Source organism: Lepidochelys olivacea (assembly GCF_965140295.1).
Source record: "Lepidochelys olivacea isolate rLepOli2 genome assembly, chromosome: 8".
Classification (NCBI taxonomy): Eukaryota; Metazoa; Chordata; order Testudines; family Cheloniidae; genus Lepidochelys; species Lepidochelys olivacea.
The window spans coordinates 70425346-70449002 of NC_140418.1; the positions used below are offsets into that span (position 1 = coordinate 70425346).

Genomic DNA, 23657 nt, shown 5'->3' on the forward strand with positions numbered 1-23657 from the left:
TATTCTGCTCCACTTCCTAGTATAGTACATCAGCTTATATTATCATGTACTGCACAAAGGGAGAGAAGCGTTTTACAACATGGATCAGAACAATATATTTGTAGCACTAGGCTAATAAAACAAAGAGATGTAGATTTTATGTAGCAGCAGTGGCGATTGCTGAAAAAGATCAAGATGATTCAAGCAAGAAAAACCAGAACAGGTACAAAGAATGGAAAAAACCACCAAAGAGAGGAAACGGTTTATTTGAGAGCAAAAGATTCACTGTCAAGACACAACATTGTAATTTTGTTTTTAAAACAGACCTACCCCTGTTTTTAGGCTTGTGATTCAAACAATGTAACAAGGGTCACTGAATGTTTTATTATTTAGTCATTTGTATCAACACTTACCTTATTCCTATAAGTAGAGCTATGAGCATTGAACAGATAGGATCTGCTATCATTAGACCATAGTTCTGCATCAATATAGCTGATATGATTACACCAACACTTCCAAGAGTGTCTGCGACAACGTGTAAAAATACACCTACAAAAGAGCATTAAAAAAAAATCAAAACACTTAAAAACCAAAACCCTTAAAAAAGTTGGTGGAAACATTTTGATGAGAACTCTTAAAAGCAGACAACAACATGAACTGTGCTAGCGAATTTGATGTTGATTTAAAGGGCTTCCTGTAAGTCAGCACAGAATTAGGTCCTATACCCTGAAGAGTAGCTAAGGCATTCAGAGAAACTCTTTTTTAATGTGGCCATACCATGGAATATTCTTGACTACCACCATCAACTGAACTGGTGACTAAATGTCAGAATAGATTTAACCAGTTAGAAGTCCCTCATCCAATGGCTAGGCCATAATACAGCAGATGAGTCAAATCTCTACCCCCAGTGATCCATAAGCAACATTTCTATCCGAGGAGATAACAGAAGTTTCTCTAGCAGGAGCTCTGCAAAGCTTTGCGAGATATTTATGTTTTACAAGTTACATATTCACTGTCAATACAAATTAAAAATATTTCTTGCATTAATAAATAATGATTATATGTGGGCAAATATAGCTTTAGGTTAAAACAGTTGAGAGCCAACTCTTTGTAGCAAGCCAAAGATAAGCCTGTGGAGCTCTCTGCTGGCAATTATTGGAACAGTCACAGTTCATCAGCTGCTGTTAAAATAAGTAATTGTTCACAGCTTGAAGTATTTCACCCATAAACATCTAGCCAGATTAAAAAGAAAAAAGATTGACATTTGATTAAGAAAAACATTTTCAACAGAATTAAAATCTCAAGCTAGTTTTTAAATTGTTTGCATAAGGAAACACTAAAGCTATAAACAAAACACACAGCAACTTCAATATCTTTACTGAGAGTTTCAATTAAAATTTTTCTGCCAAAATAAGAAAGGTAAGATAACTGCATTAGTGTTCATTTCACGATGCACTGTTTGCGCAACAAGCAGGAAGATGGCTTCCGAGGTATGTAAAATATATTCTAAATAATCATCCAGTATCACTAAGTTTTATTAAGATAAAACACGTAAGAAAACCTTGAATAACCAGTCTTGTTAAATTCACATTTCATTCTAATTAATATTCTATGTTAAGATCAACAGGCCAGAAATTTGCCTTAAAGAATTTTTTTAAAATTCTTGTTATATATTTGCTTCTGAAACAGCCATTCACAAACACTTTAATGTGCAGGGGGTGGGGGGGGGTGGGGGATTTTAAAGTAATACATATGGTGGAAGAGATCAGATAAGACTATTGCCTTGCAAGTGATATATCTGACAACTACAGGATAACCCCGGAGCCACAGAAGTATCCGATAAGAGACACCACAAGTATACATTTCTTTATGTCAAGTATAACGCAAGGAAATAAAGTTGCATGTCACATGCTGGCTTCCCTGTGGTTTGATCAGGCCAATGGTGATTAAATAATCAATTTTAAAGTAATTATTTCTCTTATTATTCTTGTTTAAGCAGCACACAGGCAACCAAATGTCCCCTTTGGAGCTCATGTATTGTTGTGTATCATCAACAGCCAGACAAGACACAGGACGGTGGCAGATAGAGAGCCTTTGTGTATGCCTTCCATAGGGATCTGGCAGACCTTGGGGAAGAGTAAAAGCATCCTTTTCTTACGGTGATAGAACATAAGTGAAAAACTAGGTAAATGGGGCCAAAGGCTGCGGGGCTGAAGAGAGGGGCCCACAGACAGTGAAGCTGCACAAGCCACTGAGTTTCCTTCTACTCTCCCTGAACAGATTGTAACAACTGCCAGGAGGTAACCTTAACAGTCTTCCCCAAATCCCCTCAATTACTAGAGATCACCCAAATCCTTCATTCTGAGAGGAGGGGTAGAGGTCAAGAGATGACTGTGGTTCCTGCCCAGCAGCAGACAAAACCATGGAATGGACCATATAGACAACCCAGCAGCTGCTGCAGAATAGCTCACAGAAAGCCAGAAAGAGCAAAGTACTAAGGCAGCTTCGTTGTCAGCCCCTACCTAGCCTCCCCAGCAGCTCCTAATTTCCCCCTCACCCTTCCATTTATTTGGAGACGGAAGAATACAACACTGTCCCGCACTGACGTTTAGACTGCAAGATGCCCACAGGGACATGGCTGTAGAGATGTTCTCTACCAGCCCCAGTCCCTATTCCCAATTTATGTTATAAGAAAAGAATTGATCCAGGTGTCCAGAACGAGCTAAGTTACTGGGGGTTTTGTTTTAGCTAGACAAGATGGTTATTCACTCACCATATTCTCACTTTCCTGAAAGGTGAAGTTAAGTACCGCAATCCTCAACCCTTTAAAATCCAAAATATTGGCCAAAGCTTTCCAAATTTGTTCCAGTATGATATTACTTACTATTTCATTACTTTCCAGAGCATGTACTGCCATAGGAGATAGGCACTTAAAATACAGAAATTATGTCACTTGTATAAACTTTTCACATTGAATTTCTGAAGAAAATAAACCAGACACTTAACACAACTTTCTGTTCATTATTAATACCTATAACAACAAACAACACTACTGAATTTAAAGCCAGCATCTAAATGGGTCTATATTCTAACTTAACAACCCACTATGGTTATTCTTGTCATACCTTCTAAAATCTGTCTGTTGGATCCTGCAGCCCCTTCAAGAGAGTGATCATCTGTAGAGACAATTATTGGCAAGTTAAGCCACATACAAAGTATCCTTCTAAACTTATCAATTCTGTTAAGCTTCAGAAAGAAAAACTACTTTGAGTGCACCATAAGGTTATTCATGATGACTAGTCATAACTCTGGCTAGAAAATTTAGTATTTGCTGTACCAGAATGAAGGTAAAGAGCAAGCTAAAATTTCAAGATGGGGAGAGGGAGGAGAGAAGGGGAAGCCTGTGTATATGTGTGCGTGTATAGGAGTGTGCGTATATATTATATTTTACACATACTCTACTCCTGTTTATCCAAAACCCTATTATCCAGATCTCTGCAGTATCCAAACTCTTTCATTGTCCCTCAGTGTGAGGCACGTGCTGCTGAAGGTATGTATCTCATGCTGGGGGACAAGGAGGGAATCTGAATAATGATGAGGTTCGGATAATGGAGCACAGGCCCTCTGCAACGATTGCAAGGACGACGAGGAGCAGGAGCCATTGCTGCCCTCGGCTAAGACGGAGACCACCTTGCTACTGCATGGCTCCTGTAGCAGTGCAGGGAGCCCTCTGCAGCCCACCTGTGGATTGAATGAGCAGGGCTATGGCAACAAAGGGCTCCCTATGAAGCCTGGGGACAATGAAAGGGGCAGAAGTTGGGATAATAGGGTTTCGAATAAATGGAACTATACCTTTTAAATGCACGTGTGCATAAAATGTACTATAAAATGCCGATCCCTGAAGGCACAAAGTGTGGGGGATTGCAGTGGAAGCTGCAGTCCTGACAAGAGAAAGCAGAAACTATACTTTGAACCTTTGCATACACATGTGAATACTTAGGTGGACACATTTTTTTTAACGTAACCAAGCTGTATGCATAGCTAAACCAATATAACAGGTATAATTCTTTTTTAAAGTAATATGAACTACATGACATAACTCGAGCTGGTTTTGTTACGGGCTTTTTGAAAAGTCTTCCTCTACACAAACAAGTTTACAGTTAAAGTTGCATATTTACTACCACAAATATTAGTATAATTCACAAGTATTAGATTAGTTCTCATTATTGCAATGCTTAATTTACTACAAAGCTCACAATGAAACAACAATTATATGCCGCAAAAAGAAGTGGCACTGACTCAGATGTACCACAAGATGCATTAGGTGGATAAGAACATGCCACTAGCATTCTCCTTTTAGAAACATTTCTTCCATATGTGCTGGCTAAAGCAAGCTGACAGCATCTTCTCATCTATCCACAAAGATCTATGCCAGTAAAACTTAATGGCACATACCATCTCTGGTGCATGGCCTTTGTTTTCAGACAGACACTTACCATGACAATAATCCTGATTGTGCGAGTCTCTCTTCCCATGGCTGTGATCATGAGAATGCCCATGGCCATGTTTGGATTCATGGCTGTGACCGTGACCTCCGTGACTGTGTCCATGGCTGAGAACACCATTAAACAGAGAATGACTGTGCTCATGCCCTATAAATAAATATCACTGTCAGAATACTGTGTACATGAATATTAAAGAAAAGTATGCTTTCATTCATTTCTAAAGTACTTAATATCTACCTGCTCCTCACGGAAAAGAGAAGATTTTTTTTTCATGTAGGTCACATAGAGAAAAACTAGTACACATAATTCAAAATCTAAATTAATCCAAGTTACGTTGCAGCATAAAATATTTACTGAACTTGAACAAGGAAGTCAAAATGATTTATATGTTACTTCTTTTTGAGCCAAGCCATTTTAGACCACCACTGAAATATCCTGCATACATTTTTGCATGACTGTAACACACACTTCCAGCTCTGTGAGGTGAATGTGGCCATACTTTTCTTGCGTTTATACTATGATGTTTTTAAAATCAATCACATTAAAAAGTGTGTAAAATACTTACACTACTTCCACCTGTCAGGATGAGTTACAGTTCACAGACTATGTTAGAAAGTCTAATGTCAGCAAAAAAACAGATATTTGTGTATATAAATCTTGAATTTAATTTGAAAAACCATGCCAAACAATTGCAAGAACTACTGAAAGAGTTTCTTCTTCGATTTAAGATTTTTGTTCAGCTATTCTCCTGTAAAATGCTCCACCTGAGGCCATTTCAGTCTCCTATTTAAAGAGAAAAATCTTTTGTAGAAATGAAAATTCTTGCAAGTCTCTTACAATAAACTACAAGTTCCAGACAGCAGATTAATGTCTTTTTGGGTTTCCAATTATTGGGAGTTCAATAAGGAGGAAAAATGGACACTATCTTAGTAATACTGAAAAAGCCAAGGCTGTACATGACTCAATAGGCTTGCTACTGAAAAACATAAAACATACAACATGCAGACCCTGGTTGGAGGGCTAACTGTAACTGAACACAAATGAGGAAAGGATAATGAGAATTACAACGGTCATACCAGAGCCATGTGAGTGTCCATGGCCTCCATGTTGAAAAACAAATATTCCTATAAGATTCACAAGGAATCCTAATACAGACACAGGAAGAAGTCTCTCATGATGCACATCAGGAGGCTCCAGTGCTCTCTACAAAAAGAAGGAAGTTTAGTGTATCATTTATAATCCTACCACACAATTAGAAGCAACTCCAGAAAATAGACACAGTATTACATATCTGATTTGATGCAGGAGTTTTCTGATACAATATCCAAATCAAGAGATTAATGATAATGAATTAGGAATGCTGGTATTCTAGAAGAATTATGAAAACTTAAAAAACCTCAATACCTATATTTCTCCTTGTTTGGAAGTGAGTCACCAAATATTTTGTATGTCTCTTTTCAAATGGTATTAGAGCTACATTTCACTATCATCTTCTACATTATATTCTGTTAAGGCATTATTCAGCTCAAAACAATACCCAGACATTTTAGTTCTCAGTTATACTGGGACTACGTAAAATTATTTCTCAGTCTGAAGAATACCTCTTTTCTCTCAAAAGGTGAGGTAAGAGGAGCAGCTGAGAGTCTATTTTCTTGGAGTTTTAATTACCCCTAAATCCTATGTTAAAAACGGAAACAAGTTTACCAGAACTTATTACGGACATCACTAAAACACTCTAGAATTACTTTTTGTAGTTAGCAATGCTTCCTCTGACACTGTTTAATCCTGCAAGCCTCTCTAACAGAGTAGGAAAAGGGCTAAAAAGGGAAGAAGTGCCTGCTCATTTAGCATGTGAGTGGGTGGGAATGAACCAACGCTCCAAAACTGGACTGCCTATTACCAGAGGTCAGTATAAAAAGATGAGGCCCCCAGCATGGGCCAGGGGGAGCACTCTAACGAAAAACCCACTCCCACATTCCCAGCAGAAAAGACAAGCTGCCATTTTATCAGGAGACTGCTTTGAGGCTTCCTGGTGGTCTCCATACTGAATATCAGGCTTTGGGTTAGTATTTTTTCTGGCTAGCTTTTGTAGTCTTAAAGTTTTCCAAAGCATTTAAGTAACTTATGAGCCTACGTCCCATTAACTTTTGATTAACTAAGTCACCTGTGAAAATGGGACTTCCTGCTTTTGAAAGTTTTACCTTTTGTTACCATCAAACAAATAAGCTACCTGTCAATAGAAAAGAAGAAAACATACCTGCAAGTGTTCAGATTGTTACTGTGTGACATTTATTCAAGACCTCTTCCAGGCAAATATTAACACTACCTCCTAATAGCATAAAAGCCAGTTTCTCTGCTCACTCATTTTTCTTCACAACCTAATCAACACTACCGCTGCTGTTTGACAATCTTATCCCTTTTTTTCCTTCTGACAAATGTCTAATCCTAACTTCTTACTTAGAATGCTCTATCCACATAAAATGCCCAAATGGCTTCCTTTTGTTTTTCTAGCCTTATTTTTCCTTTAATAATGAAAAGGAAGAGCCATTCCATGGAATACTATACTGGCTGCTGAAGAAACGGGTAGATCTGACAGAAGTTAGTATCATTATCATGCAATCAAAATAAGAATCATGCAATCAAAATAAGTTATTCTGAAAGCTAATACAGACACTCTGAAAAAAGAAGATATTTATACATGTACATCCAACACTGACTCCAGCGGATTTTCTCTATTCTGTTCAGATGACACAAGTTTAATTGGTTGCAAATATGACTACTCATCATCCATTACAGTATCGCTTGGGTTGTCCTCTCCCCTTAAATATACACTCCTAAACAGAAATGCAGCTTCTGCAAAGGTAAACATTTTTTCAGAGGAGATTTATTGACTGCAATTGACCTCAGAACATACCTCAACGCCTTCAGAGAAAATGAAGAATGCAGTGAAGATCAGAAACAGACCATTTACAAAACCAGCCAGTACCTCTGCTCGAACATACCTAGAATCAAATCAGCAATACCAGATGTTACCTCTCCTTTTTATAAACTGAACGTCCAGAAGTGTTGAGAGTTTTTAATTTCAGTATATCAGAGGCAGGATGGTGCTATGGACTAGACTATGGTTTATTCCTTCCTCCCTCTACTGTAGCTTATGTATAACCAAATTTTTGAAATGAAGGACTGATGTGTGAATTGACGGGGAGTTTTAAATGTCAACCAACCTGATTTTTATTGGCTTGGATATAAAATACACTAAATTATTTTCCACACTGCAGCACACTTTTCAGATGATCTCAAAGTGTATTACATAGGAAGGAGAGAATCCCCATAATACAGATGAGGAAAATGGCACAATACTAAGTGACCTGGACGGTCTCTCAGAAAGCCAGTAGTAGAGTGGGGAATAGAACTGATGTCTCTTGACTCCAGTCAGGTCTGAAAGTAACTGAGGCCACTTACTGGGGCGGGGAAGCTCCGGCCCCAGAAGGGGTGGGGCCTCGGGTGGAAGGGGCGGAACTGGGGGGGGGGGGTGAGCATCCCCCAGCCAGCCCTTCCAGTCCAGCTGGCCTGCGCCACCCAGGGCTCCCGTGTTGATTTAAAGGGCCCAGGGCTCCGGACGCCACTGTTGCTACAGCAGCAGCAGCGTCTGGAGCCCCGGGCCCTTTTAAATTGCCAGCTCCAGGGCAGCTGCTCCCTTTGTGCCCCGCCCCCCCGCCCATCGGCGGCCGGGGGGGCCAAAAGGGGCAGGAACATTAAAGCGCAACAGGGTCCTTTGCCGCGGCCCCGCCAACGGGGGGGGCACAGCAACAGTGAAGCGCAGCGGTGGCAAACGACCATCCTTAAAGCGCTGCCGCAGGAGTGCTTTAATGTCCCTGCCCCTTTTGCCTCCCCTGTCGGAGGCCCTGCTGGTACGGACCCAGATTAAAGCATTGCCATGGCAGCGCTTTAAGGACGGTCCTTTGCCGCGGCAGCGCTTTTTAACGTTGCTGCCCCTTCCCCCCTCCTCCATTGGCGGCCCTGCCAGTACGGACCCTACCAGCAGGGCCGCCAACAGGGGAGGCAAAAGGGGCAGGGACATTAAAGCGCTGCCATGGCAATGCTTTAATGTGGGCTGGGTATGGACCGGTGCAGGTTCTTAGCAGTGCACAGTACTGGCCCGTACCAGCTCACTTTCACCCCTGACTCCAGTCCACTGATATAAACACTATGATAGGCTGCTTCCCCTTCACCAGTTGTTTACGGTTTTTCAGATATTAGATCTATATAAAAGAAATGGTTCCTTATCTTGTGGTAAGTGTTTGAGATATTCTGTGCATGTGGATCCTACTTATGGTGCAGCAGCGCCCCTTGCACAGGTGTTCTGAAGTTCAAACAACAGTGTCCAGTAGGGATCATGCATATACCCTTCATGCCCACATGCACCTCCTCACAACTTGTTCTCCCTCAGTTCCTTCACTGCCCAGAGTCTCAAGAGGAGTCTCCAAGCAGCAAAGATGGAGAGTGGGTCTTGGGAGTCATAGGCACAGAACCTCTTGAAGAACAACAGTTTACCACAAAGCAACAGTTTCTTCATGTTCCTGCACATGTGGCTCCCAGTTACAGTGATTTAGGTAGGGGGAGCTAGGAGCTTATCTTCCAAGCTGAGCATATCCCAATCAGCATGCATTCCAGATGTTGATACTAGGGAGAGTCGTGGTTGGTCAGTGGGTAGAGAACCACGTCACAGCTCTATAAAATTTCAATGACTGCAACTCTGCTGAAGCATGCTGCCAAGGTAGCTTGAGTAGAACTAGCAGTAACTTGACTTGGTATCTGTAATTTATGGATGACAAATTGATACAGTCCATATAGATAATCTCCAAGAGGAGGCTGCTCTGCCTTTAGATGCACTGCCACATGCTTTAAGAAGCCTAGGAGATTTTCTGAACAAACTTGTCTTACTAAGACAGTACTAATGTACCATCTGACATCTGAGGATGAGTGAGGCCATGGAAAAAAAGAGACCAAAGTGTATATATTGATTAACATGAAGGTCCAATACAATCTTAGGGATAAACTTAGGGTGAAGTTGCATGGTGACCCCGTCTGCATGGAATATTGCATACGGTGGATTAGACAGTGTGTGGACTGATCTTACTCTATACGCAGAAGTGCACAGGAGAGCTCCAATAAATTCTATGGATTGGGATGGAATCAACTGAGATTTCTTTAAGTTGATTTTCAATCCTAACTCTGAGAACAGGCCCAGAATCCATTTTACCAAATTGGAGACCTGCTGGCTAATTTGCCTCGGATTAACCAACTGTCAAGGTGTAGGTGCATAAATACTTTGACAATGTAAATGAGTGGTTACCACCACCAGACACTTCATGAAAATTCGAGGTACAGCTGAGAGACCAAATGAGATGACCCTGAACTGATGTTCCTTCAGTACTGCAGTGAGGAGAAGCTTTGTGTGCAACAGAAATACAACCACATGAAAGTGTGCGTCTTGCAAGTTGAGAGTACTGAATTAGTGCATTGGATCTAATGTCATATGCCAGAGTCACCATGCAAAACTTTGGACTGGCCATATACTTGTTGAGGAGCCTGAGAGCTACTAAAGACTGCCACTCCCCTTTTCCTTTGGTATCAATAAGTAAAGGGAATAAAATCCTTTTCCTCCGAAGTGAAGTACCTCTGGCTCTACAGCATGTAGCTCTACTAGAAACTGTATCTTTTGGTGCACAAGATTCATGTGAGATTGGTCCCTGAAAAGGGGTGGGGAGGTATGGTGTACCATGGCAAAATTGTAGGGCATACCTTGTTGAATGATCTGCAAGACCCAACAGTCTGAGGTTATTACAGTCTAGACATCCTTGGGGTGGGGAAGATACAGATCCACAGATTGGGTTGGTATCCTTGACTAAAGCATTATATTTGTTGTTGGGATGGTTGAGAAGTATATGAAGAAGTTGCTTTCTGCTTTAGGAATCTCTGTCCCTTTCTAAACTGATTTAGTTGTTTCTGATGGTGCAAGGATGTAGATGATTGAAATCTCTGTCAAGTAGTATTCTAATATATTGTAACCTTTTAGAATTGGAAATATAAAAGCCACAAGATCTAAGCATGGCCCAAGAATCTTTCAAAGGGTGCAGTGTGTCACTAAACACGTCTTTTCCATCAAACAGTAAATCCTGTACCATAGTCTACAGTTCTTTAGGTAGACCTCAGGCAGGCAATCAGGAGTCTCTCATCATGGCAATTCCAGTGGCCACTGACCTTGCGTCTGTAAAGCTCTGCATGGAGAAAGACTAGAAATCTAACATCCCTCTGAGCAGATCAATTTAAACTCCTCCATTAAATCAAGTGATAGTTCGTTGGAAAAATCTGCTGCCTTGTCCCACTGTATAGTTACTTCTAGTCAACAGAGCTAAATAGTTCATCATCCTGACCTGAAGGGATGTTGAAGGGCAAACCTTGCAGCCAAGGGGACCTTTTTCTCATATGACAGATTTGTAAGCTTGTTTGGCTCTAACTAATTGTTGTGACTAACGATGACGACAGCAATGAACACGAACAAAAATATTCAAATCCTTTAGGAAAGACTCGTTACTTTCGTTCAGCCCTTTTCAAAGTATGGGCTTGCCCATAATTCTTTGGCAGCAGCAAGAATCTTCATCGATTGGAAGAGCTATTCTGCTCTGAGCAGCTGGTAGCAAGATATTAAATAACTTGTATGTCGTCCTAGAAGTTCCTTTGGAGCTGTTTCAGGATGTCTGCCATTCTTTTTAAAAGTTCTTGATAGGTCTTAAAATCATCCCGCAGATGAGGTTTCATCTGGTGTAGGTATAGCAAGAGGTGTATATGAAGGGTTATTGTGAATTTCTCCGCACTCTTCCTCAAAGGATTTTGTGATTCCACATTTGGTTGAGGTATTGGCAAAAAGCAGGGTTTTGACGGCTTTCTCAAGGAGATTCTTGGGAGACTAAAAGACTTGGTAGCCATGAATGAGGCGGCCCAGGTGGCCAATAAGGCCTTAGTTGAAATCCATAGGCAATGGGCTTAAGGAGGCTGTCCCCAGGGAATGAAAGCTGATTCTTGCAATGGGGGTCTAAAGGTAGAGTCCTTAGGATAAACTATTTTATCCTAAAGCTTAGCTCAAGAAGGAGACAGGGAAGGTGGATGAGGTTCTAGTGAATGGTCTCTACTGGGTGCTTGGGAAGAGTCACAGATGACAATGAAGAGTCTTCAGAGTGGGGAATTGCACAAGAAGGCATTGCTAAAGTATGAGGAGTAGACAATTTTACCATGACTATGGCTCCCAGAATGTAGTGATATCTTCGTGATCGGTATCCTAGGCTGTCCAGATAGTCTTCAATCCAGCTGAAAGAGGGGAATAAGCCAATAAAGGGGAGCATAACTCTGGAGTTATTCTCATGTCATCCATGTCCCTAAAATGGAGAGCTGAAAGCATCTCTGGCAACACTTACGAGAAAGGAGGAGGAGTCTGGTACCACTGCTGACAGGTTCTTCTTGCCTGAAAATTATAGCCTCACTGTATTAAATTTAAAAATAAATGTATTGTTTAAACTAAGTAGCCAAGAACTAAATAACTAATACAAAGTTATAAGGCTAATAAATTGAAACAGTAACAAACTATACTAACAGCGAAATCATAACAAAATGTCCCCACTCGCTGCCGAAAAGCAGTTAGAAGGAACTGAGGATGAACAGGTAATGCTGCCCCTTTATGCCCACAGAGGAGGAGCAGGGTGAAGTGCATCAGTGGGCATGAAGAGCTCCTGCGCAACTCTTACTGCAAAACTCCTACGCAAGGGATGTTGCTGCACCATAAGTGGGATTTACACGGACAGGAACTAGAATAAAGCTTTCCTCAATACTCTAAAATCTTCCCCACTAAGATCAGCCACTAAGGGGAAGACTATTTTCATGCCGCAGATAGATGGTTAGAGCCACGAAAGCAATATTTTGCCCACTGTTAACAGTTTTATTTGGATAATTGTTCCCACTAGCATGTGAGCAACAAGTTAATTTTCATTTAGGACCGCCACTGCTGTTCTTAAAATACACAACCAGCATTTCAACCACTCCATTTTTCAAAAAGGCAAGCAGAATCAGCTTAGTGTGGTATGCAGTACTCCAATATAGGGAATATTCAAGTTAAGATTGGGGAAAAACAAAGACCAAAAAGAAAAGCTGTTTCAACTTTGGCTATCACCCATTACGGTGGATGCTAGCAGCTGAACAATATGAAATGTGACATTTTGTTTTGCAACATGATTTGTGATTCCATTAATATCAATCAGCAAACAGTTCTTGGAAGGGTCTTAAACTTCACCCCAGAAACACAACACTAATTTTATTTATAATTATGCTACACTTCTGTAGGAGACACACTTGGCTACTTATGTGCCAATTTCAAGAAGTTCAAGTTTAGTTCAATATTCTTCCCCCTGCCCTCGCCTTTTCTTTTTTTTTTTTTTTTAAATGAAGTTGATTTCAATAGTTTCCCCAAAATTTTTCAACAAAAACTAGTAATGCTACACTTTCCGCAGGCATGGCAACAGGAAGTGTTACCAATGCACTTATGAAAATATATTTCCTATGCTATAAGAAGCTAAAATTTCTTACCCATATGAGAAAGCATCATTTGATCTCCACTTCGAAATGACTGAAGCTGCTAATCCAGCCAGTAGAGCAGTACAGTCGAAAAACATATGAAAGGAATCTGATATTAGACCTAAACTAGAAAGGAGCAGAAATATTTCAGTTAGTTCCATAAGGCCACATTAAGTTTGATATTCAAAATGCTTTTAACACTCCCCTCCCCCCCCCGCCCAACACCCACCCTAGCAGTGCACACTCCTGTTCCTTTTGTGTCTGAGATTATAAATACTATTGAAAATTACTGAGCAACCGTCAGGTGGTGGGGCTATCTGGCTTACCTATTACAGAACTCCCATATAATGCCCTTAAGAATAGTTATGATGCTTTAGACAGCACATGGAAAAATTCCACTACTGGAAAACAAGGTTAGACTTCCTAAGTCTGTACACATAACATTTAGAAGCCAAAGTTAAAAGGGTCATTATATGCTAAAAACCCAACAAGGTTCCATGTTTATTGTCTCAAGAACTTGATCATAGTCAGTTACAGGCAAAAAGATGGCAGTTAAAAAAGGTAGGCAACTCTGTCAACTCAATCTAGAATTTAAAAATATATAAAAGAAAATCTGATTGTGCATCATTTAGAATAAAGATAGGACAACTGAAACTTAATTCTCTCAATATAAGAGTCAGAAAAGAAGTCCACTTCCTTCCCCCCTCCAATAATTCCATTGATCCTATTGTGCTAGCAGGAGAAAAATGTGTCAAGCAAAGCAAACACATGAATCATTACTATATTTAGTATTACTATTGTGGCAGTGCGTAAGGATTCAAACAAAGATTAGAGTACCACTATACTAGAGACTGTAGAAAAGCCACCACAAAGACAGTTCTTGCCACAGAAAGCTCACAGTCTATGATATGCAACAGATGATTGTAGTTATTAAATAAAAATATCTTAAATGTACTTGATAGGTAAGTCAAACGTTTCAGAACGATTTTAGATAAAAAGGTTTTGCACTTGAAATTAACTGATTTATCAAGCAAACAAAGTTAGTGAATTGAACAGATAGTTTTGGGTCATCATGTCCCTCAAAATTTTAGAACTAATAGATTCTCATTCTCTCAGTTTTTATTAATAGGTTTATTCCATTTTTTCAGCTCCCACTTGGTTTCTTAACTTTGAATGAACAAGTAATTGAACTAAACTAGTCGAATAAACTGTAAAGAGAAAATATTCTCTCTGCACCTGCTGAAGAGACTACTGCTGTCAAAAGATGGTTTAGTCACTTATCCAGTGACTTCCACCAGTTTAGTGGTTTGTCTTTCTTTGCTTAATTTCTTTTAAATTATTTAATATATAACCGTTAGTTTAGGCCTTACCATAAGCTGCCATAATTTAAAAAATAAGCCTGTATTTAATTTAAATTAAAAAATCTTTCTTTTAGTCATCCATTTTTTAATCCAACCTGTAAGGACCCGCAGGTCTACACCCCAGGTTTGCAGAGTTGTGGGTGACCAACACCTCCAGAGTGCCACTAGGGAGTCAGGCAAAGCACCATCTATTCATTACGGGAGGGGTAGTCACTGCAGAAAGTACTGCCCAAAGATGTCAGCGCAACTGAACCCAGTGGTCGCCTGATCGGTGCACATCAACTATTTAAGCCTGGAGGCTGCTCCAAGGAACCATCTGACCAACGATGCAGACTCTGGCTTGCCGCTGCTACAGACCTTGTCTTTTCTCCTCCGTCTTACTCCTGACTTAGATCCAATCCTGGCTTGACCATGCTACCTGCTTTCCTGACTAGTCTCAGCTCTTGCCTTTTACTCCGACTCAGCAGATGTCACTGGCACCGACACCCTGCCCATTATACAACCTGGGACAAGTCAGCAGTTCTACATGGTTGACAGCGTAACCAATGCATTGAGTAAGGTGCAGATGCATTGAGTAAGGTGACACTCGTATGTAGTCATTTTTCAGAGTACAAATTTACTTTTAAGCTTGAACCAAACATGTGATATTGCTCCCAATACATTCGGACAGCACACAATCATTTCAGGCAACTAATTTTTTTAAATGTGCATACTGGGTACTATGCATTATCAGGACGGCATGTAAGGTGTGCACCATAAAATGGCATTCCAATGCCCCTCTACAGTGCATATGAACATCAGAAGCCATTACGCATTACTGAACTGTGACAATACAGAGTCTCCAGTAACTCAAGCAGCCAGTGTTTACAGAAGTGCTAACATAGCAGGGAACAAGCACAATAGTAGGGTAGGTAGGGCATGTTCATGTTAAAGACTTTTATAAAATCTAATAATTCAAAAATGTTGTTGTTTTAGGGGTGGGGAAGAGGAATCCCAAATGACAATTCAAGCAGCCTGCAACTTCTTTTAAGTCTTTGCTTGGTCCTGAGTTCATGAGCAGTAAATTGAGCCTAATGTACATCATGCTGCCAGAAGCTGCAATAGTGTGAAGCAGCAAGCTGGAAAGACTTGCAGCTCCTTTAGGAAGAAATATTGTATTTTTAACTCAGCGATAACAGATATTTTCTGAAGGAGACTTAAATCAATATCAGCATCTGCTTCAAATCATAATTAATCTTTCACAGCAGCACCTGGACTAGGGTGAAATGAAACAGCACCCACTTCTTAATGCCATTCAGTGAAAGCAATGGATTCCATTCAAATGTTGAGTTAGACTCACTTGTAACATTACATTTAGAATAAAAGGAAGTTTTCCTACAAGACAATCCATGTGCATACATCACAAACATAATTAACCAAACAGCTTTCTTTGTAAAGGCCAAATAACAGAAAGGTCACTTCTGTGGTTCTTTGAGGAAAAGTTACTTCTGCACTTTCACACATGTCTGATGCACCTTCCAGTACTAATGCTTTCATAAAAGCAGTGAATTATGAGAGTCACATTAGTACCATTTCACAGAACTGAAGATTAGGAGCTAAGCTTACATGGAAATGCAGAGGCCATTTCAAAGAATCACCAAAAACTTCCCCCACGCACAATTACAAAATATTTAAGGGTCAGAAAATGTTTTAAATGGACTTGTGTACTTTTGTTGATTCATGATGTATAACAGCCAGATTTATTTTAAAGTTTGCTTTTGTCTTTTTACCTATCAAGAATAGAAAAATCTATTCTTCTCTGATTGTGCTGCAAGACATCTGGGAGTTCCTAGAAATGTTTTCTGTTATATTTAACACTAAATTTAAGGAGAAAGGGAGTTTAATATTTGGGCAAAGAAACCTTCTATTATAGATTACTAATTAAGGTTAAATAGATGTTAACTAAAAAACAAATCCAGAATTTTAAGTAGCCTTACTTAAGACTTCTCCTGAAATTGCTCAACTTTATCTTGGCTCTTGTGTGGTCCTTCAGTTAATCTTTCAACACAGACAGGACCTGAATTTCTAATGTAAAAAAGGCAAACAAGCAATTTTATAAAGAGATCTTTCAGACCTTCTTTACCTTAAAAAAAAAAAAAGTCAGCAACAAATGGCACAAACCACATTTTCCCCTTTAGCAGGTTACCTATACAAAAACATAACTGTTTTCAATTAACCTATTTCAGACTCTAGAATATATACTGTTTTGCTAGATATATATGTGAACACTGGAATTTTCCAAAAGACCCTAAATGAGGTAGGTACAGTACTCAATCCCCTTTGTATTTCAGTGGGGGATAAACACCCAACTTGTTTAGGCTTCTTTGAAAATCCCAGCCATATATCAGATATAATTAAATTTAGATAATCTTGCAATATAGGAGCTTCTGTTTTACATCTTAGTAACCATTCAAGTGAGAAGTACAAAATGAAAACTACTTAGCAAGTTTTGTTTCCTGTTGCGAAAAAGTCATTAATTCCCTCTTTTTAAAAAAATCCAATACAATGTATCGTAAAGCCAGTATTTCAGACTAGTTAATTTTACAGTTCCTCCTCAGTGAATTGATTTTAAAATACTGCTTTTGATTATAGGGTACATACTGAATATTTCAAGTTTGTCAAGAGAATTCTTAAATGTGTTTTGACAAAAGGGACTAGAACTGCTAGATTGCTAGCACACTGCTCAGTAAGAAACTTGTCTTTCATTTTTTTCAGAAGTATATTTTGTGAGCAAGGGGGCACTTTGGAAGAATTTATAAACACACAAGAACTGATACCAAATTATTGCATTTGTACCTGGAAAAAATATCTATCATATGCAGTTGGTTGGCATAGCAGCAAAAAGATTCTGAAGTGTGAGAAGTTGCAAATCTTTTCTTTTAAAAGGACAGTACATCAGTTTAGCATTTTGCACAGCGAATGTCTCTCCTAAACTGCCAAATTCAATTTATCCAAATATATTTAGATACAACTGTCATAAATATAAAGGAAAGGGTAACCACCTTTCTGTATACAGAATTATAAAATCCCTCCTGGCCAGAGGCAAAACCCTTTCACCTGTAAAGGGTTAAAAAGCTAGGATAATCTTGCTGGCACCTGACCAAAATGACCAATGAGGAGACAAGTTACTTTCAAAGCTGGGGGAGAGAACATGGGACAAAGGGTTAGGCTGTCTGCGTTACGCTTTTGCCGGGAACAGATCGGGAATGCTCTTCAGAACTCCTGTAAAAAGTTAGTAAGCAATCTAGCTAGAAATGCATTAGATTTTCCTTAGTTTAATGGCTGGTAAAATAGCTGTGCTGAATGGAATGTATATTCCTGTTTTTGTGTCTTTTTGTAACTTAAGATTTTGCCTAGAGGAATTCTCTATGTTTTGAATCCGATTACCTTGTCAGGTATTTACCATCCTGATTTTACAGAGGCGATTCTTTTACTTGTTCTTTAATTAAATTCTTCTTCTAAGAACCTGATTGTTTTTTCATTGTTCTTAAGATTCAAGGATTTGGGTCTGTATTCACCTATGCAAACTGGTGAGGATTTTTATCAAGCCTTACCCAGGAAAGGAGGTGTAGGGCTTGGAGGGATAACGTCTCCAAGTGGGCTCTTTCCCTGTTCTTTGTTTAACACGCTTGGTGGTGGCAGCAAAGGGTTCAAGGACAAGGCAAAGTCTGAACCTTGAGGAAGTTTTTAACTTAAGCTGGTAAGGATAAGCTTATGGGGTCTTTCATGCAGGTCCCCACATCTGTACCCTGGAGTTCAGAGTGGGGAAGGAACCTTGACAACAACCCACTACATTTAGAAGCTAATCATAATTAGGAAGCTTTTGTAGTCATTACAAAGATTTTTTTAACAGAATGATGCTATAAAGACATGTTCTAAATGGCTAGGAGGCTGTATGTACATAGTCATTGCAAGAAGCATGGTGCCACTAATTCTTAAATCAAAGCAAAGTAATTTGTCACGGTGTATAAAAAACAGCAATAATGTATGGCCTAAAGGGGGCGGGGGGAAATGGGGGACAGAAAAATTTTTCCATAGCTAGTCATAAAAAAAGCACCCTTTAAATTCAGTGACATACCACAAGGAATATCACGCTTCTGGAATCATAATCCCAAATCCCACAGCAAACATTTGAACCTGTCATATGTAAACATAGCGGTAAAGAAAAAAAAATGCTAAGTCTTACATATATTTAGCTTTTCCCATCAGCCATCAATTGTATAGCGATATCAGAATAGCTAAACTGAACAATAATTTTATTTGATGCTGCTATACCTGCAGTGACCACTGCCAAGTAGAAACTTTGCCAGAAGACTTAATTTATCAAGTACCTCTAATATTGCACAATAACAGATTTGTGTGTGTGATGATCAAGACCCATTTTCAAAAGACAAGCAGAAATGGTAGTAATATTGTTCTCAAACTCACTGGCAAAGTTCTACAATTATTACTATTTACATCCATTATCCTTTGGCTGCTGTAAATAGTTGTGGCCATATGAAAGAAAACATCGGGGAGGGAAGGTATTTTCCTATTTTAACATCCCACACATAGGTTAATGGCATAAAGAATCCTTGCTTTTTTAGGGAAAGTAAACTAGCAGGTAAAGCATGAAGATGTTTTAATTAAAAACATCTTCACAAAACCGGGTCATATACATGAAGACAGGCAAGGTAAGTGATCCAAAGCAGTGAGAGTATAAGTATCAGGCACAAGATCATTTTGGATGTTTAAAATGAGATATTATTCAAAAATATGTTTTCTGACACTTTACTAACATCTCTCTGAATTCTGCCATTCATTACAGTATGTAAACTGAATTTCCCCCCCTTTATTTAAAAAACATGGACAATGAACAAAAAAAGATAGGTAGCAACCAACTGCTTATTTTCACACTCAGTAAACCAAAGGTGTCCACATTCTCTATATTCCCTTTTCAGACCTCAGACCAATATTGGGAAAACATGCATATCTGAAATACTTGTTACTCTGAGTAAAATTCTTTGCCAGAATTCTTTTCTAAAAGGCAACGCCTTCATTCTAGGAGATTAAAAACAGACATTTAAGATATAAATAGGCATATGCCTATTTATTTGGCCTGTGAAATGTAATTTGAATTTGGGCCTATAAAAAGTTATCACAATAAGCATCGTGTTACTAGTGATTTAAAAACTTATTTCCATTGTTCCATATTACAAGTCATTCATACACAATGTTCTGTGCAGTTAGTTATTGCTGTATTAGTGCTAGAGATTGCAAAAGTCAACTGGGAAACTGCCAAGAATGCTATACAGTCATATAAATCCAGAAGTTGAAGATAACAAGCTGTTACATGGTATGCTAAGTGGCTCATCTCACCATGACCATGTAACCAGTACTTCATAGGCGTCCTACTGGTTTCCAAATACAGTTTACAATGCTGATTTTGATCTAGAAAGCCCTAAATGGCTGGGATTCACCTATTTGAAAACTGTCACTTGATCATTGCTATTTTTAATTGTTTTCACTGCACTTTCCAGGTGAGATTTTTAACAACACTCAGCACTGATCTAACTTTAATGTTTTGGCAGAACATTACAGTCTGGCACGAATATTTTATTTGTTAAGCTTACATAAAGATCAGACCTTCTAAGATAAAAACCTTCTAAATGCAAACGTGTCTGATCCTTAGCATCTACCATCCTAAACCAACACCTGGTTTTCTAATCCTTTTCAATATAAAACTATAAAAGCAGTACAAATTTAGACGCAGATATCCAACCACCACACACGTACTCACTTGTAAATTTACCGAAATTGTATTGTACATAAGATTCAGCTCTTACCCTTACTGTAGTCTTCTTCATTATAAGGTTTTTTTTAAAGATGTGATAAAGCTGTACGGATGAGTATTAAGACTATTCTTGATTTATATGAACATTTTAATCTTCATAAACAATATTTTAGCCACTTTTAAAAATCTAGCGGACATTTACTTCTGAAGATACTACTAAAGGAAGCGGGATGTAAATTTTACAAGATTAGTAATGAAATATATAGCCTTTTATTACCGATTATCATTTCAAACTCAACCCAAATCAGAAGTAAAGGTTGTTTCTATTTCTGACTCTTTGACGGTCTACATGAAATGGGTTTGACTGTCTCAGTTATCAGTAAACAGACCACAGAAGACCACCTATACAACTAGCACACCTGTTGGCAGTTTCACTAAAGGAAGTCAATGAACAGATTATTCTTACATTTTAAGGTGAGCCTTCCAAGCCACTATGGGCAAACTTGAATTGTTGCCATTTGTGTTGGTCCTATTCCAAGCCTGTCACTTCAGCATCTTTTGTCAACATTAAATTCACAAATATTGTTAAAAGAAATTAGGAAAGACACGCTACCCAAATTTAAATGAATAATATTATTAACTACTTTATAAATTAATCATGTGGTTAATATTTACCAAACAGGATACAAAAAGATCTAGATCAGCTGTTCTCAAACGGAGGGTCGGGACCCCAAACTGGGTCATGACCCCGTTTTCATTGATCAGGGCTGGCATTAGACTTGCTAGGACCCAGGGCCGAAGCCCCACCGCCCAGGGCCAAAGCCTGAGAAGTTCAGCACTGGGTGGCAGTACTTAGGTTACAGGCCCCAAGCCGGGGGCTGAAGCCCTTGGGCTTTGGGCCCCGCCACCCTGGGTGGCAGGGCTTGGGTGTTGGCTCCCCCTTCTCCCATCTTGGGTGGTGGTGCTCCGGCAGACTCAGGCTTCAGTCCCCCCTCCTTGGGTCATGTAGTAATTTTTGTCGTCAGAAGGGGGTTGCAGTACAATGAAGTTTGAGAACCTCTGATCTAGATTAAAAATAATCCCCAAAACACTTGGTCTGTAATTTTAAATTCAGAACAAAACAGGTTATTCCATTCTTTAGGAGTGAATGGGTTATACACTTGAAAATTAGCTACCAGTGATTAAAATGACACTGAAGTATATTTTCAAATGTTGTTCTAATAGGTAACTTTGTAGTCCCTGAAATATAAGAAGTACAGACTTTATAAATCAATCAAGTGTACTGGGAAATAGGATTACAGTTCTAAAAGTCTTTTTTGGTCCTACCAATTATCAGTTCTCATTCCCCTTACCCCAATTAAAAGCTGGAAAAGCAATCCCACTATAGCCATAACACTTATTGCACACAGGTTCAACTACCTTAGGTAGGAGGAAGATCACAGGAAGGGTGGTGTTAGGACTACTTTACTGAAGAATCATCCTCCTTTGAAAACTAATCCCTCAAACAAGGTTATTTCTAAACCTTTTTAAATCTGAATTGAACATTTCTTTCTCTAACTAGTATCTAAGGAGGACTGTTCCAAGATGCCTAGAATGGGGAGGAAAACAAAGGCTTCTACCTTCCTCCTAGTTGTTAGGAAAAAGTTAGCATATCAAATGAAGCTGTAGTGCAATGTCCTGGAATCCCGAGGCAATATTTTTTATGACATAGGTACATCTGCTGCTCACAGTCTCCAATTATCAAAGATTTTACACTCAAATAAGGCTCTCTTCCCAAAGGAAAGATCATTTAGATTAAGGCAGGGTTCAAATTTAGGAATAGCTATTCCTGATTAATTCCCCGTTGGGAATTATTCTAATTCTGAAATAAGATCACCTTCCAGAATAACTTAGTGTATATACAAGCTCTAAGTAAAGAGGTGAACATCTTCGGCCATCAAGTGTGCTTATGAAGAAGCAGCTTCCTAAATAGGACAGGATAAAATATATTCTTTTGGCAAACAGCAAGGGATTGCAGAATAAAGACATAAAATACAATCACATATCTGATTACAATATACACTCAGACCTGGTCTACACTTAAAAGTTAGGACAGCAGAGCTTTGGTGCTTAGTGGTGTGAAAAATTTACATCCCAAAGCAACATCCTCAGCATAGATGCACTAGGTCAGCAGATTCTTCCAGTGACCTAGCTACTGCTGCACAAGGAGGTGCATTACCTACAGCAATGAAAAAACCTCTTTCATCATTGTAGGAAGCATCTACACTATAGCGCCGGAGCAGCACAGCTATAGCGCCATAGCTGTGCCACTGTAGCACCCATAGTGTAATCAGGGCCTTAGATAGTATACTAGGATAATGGGTGCTATAGAAAAGCCTCTGATAGATGCCAACCTTTCGGAGCTTAATTCTACAATGATAAAACAGCTCAAACACAACTCTCTCTGACCACATCTATTCTAGTGAATATTTCCAACATCTGAGACTTTGCTCTTAGCTTCTCCCATCAAGACAGAGACGTGAGCAGAATATTCGGACATACCTAAGGCAACAATATCAAGTATCAGATTTGAAATCCTTTGATCACCTGGCCCTGTTATACATCCTTCAAAAGATCAGTTTTAGAAATCTCTAACATCAACCCTTCCTCCATACCAGAATAGTCTAATTATTCCCACAGCAAACTATTCACAATTCTCAAAATAACTACAAAGTCAAAGTCAGGCGAATCTAAAGGATTAATTGCCATTCTGTGCCATCCGAACCATGCTGAAGTAGCAACTCTTTTGATGAAAGCAAAGGGTTTTACCATATGTTGAGTGAGACATTTAAAAACAATCATAGGAGGGTAACAGGAAAAAGAGCTTTTCACCTCTAGGTTAGTGCTTCAGGTAAGGTCCACAATAGAAAACAGTTAGTCTGATGGACCTTTTACAGTTTGTGAAGTCAGACCAAAATCTGAGTTCAGAAAGCAGGGATCCACTGTTGGCACTGACAGACACCTTTGTGGTCAGTTTCTGTAGAATCCAAAAACTGAATATGCAAAGACTGAAATCTCTCATCTTAGGAACAGTCTCTCTGTCAACAGAGAGGCACATCCATGGTGCAAAGAAATCTGCCACTGTTTGTACTCTGCCTTTTAAAGGGGACAGATTATTTCTATTTACACTGGTATCAAATGAGCACCTTAAACCAGCACCAAAAATCACTTCACTTTTTTTTATTTCAATTTTTACTATTGAAGTATTTCATTCTGATTCTTAAGCTTTTGTCCTGTCTGTGTCTTGTCTAGTTTTGAGTCTGTGAGTTAGTGGCATGTATTGTTTACCTATTCCAGGATGTTTCAACTCCACTTACGGATACAAAGATAACGGCA

At 39.2% G+C, this 23657-nt stretch overlaps 1 protein-coding gene across 4 annotated transcripts in view; it reads right to left on the bottom strand.

Annotated features, from left to right (window-relative positions):
- SLC30A7 (solute carrier family 30 member 7) overlaps positions 1–23657 on the bottom strand; it is a 53140-nt gene that overhangs the window by 28200 nt on the left and 1283 nt on the right. For 2 of the 4 annotated variants that reach the window (XM_084637071.1, XM_084637073.1), the window contains exons 3-8: positions 13122–13235; positions 7399–7486; positions 5561–5687; positions 4476–4631; positions 3105–3155; positions 393–528 (exon numbers count right to left, since the gene is read on the bottom strand). In XM_084637071.1, coding sequence (XP_084493197.1) covers positions 393–528; positions 3105–3155; positions 4476–4631; positions 5561–5687; positions 7399–7486; positions 13122–13235 — 672 coding nt within the window. Of the gene's footprint in view, positions 1–392; positions 529–3104; positions 3156–4475; positions 4632–5560; positions 5688–7398; positions 7487–13121; positions 13236–16446; positions 16535–23657 lie in introns of all 4 variants that reach the window. The other 2 variants (XM_084637074.1, XM_084637072.1) reach the window with 2 other exon arrangements.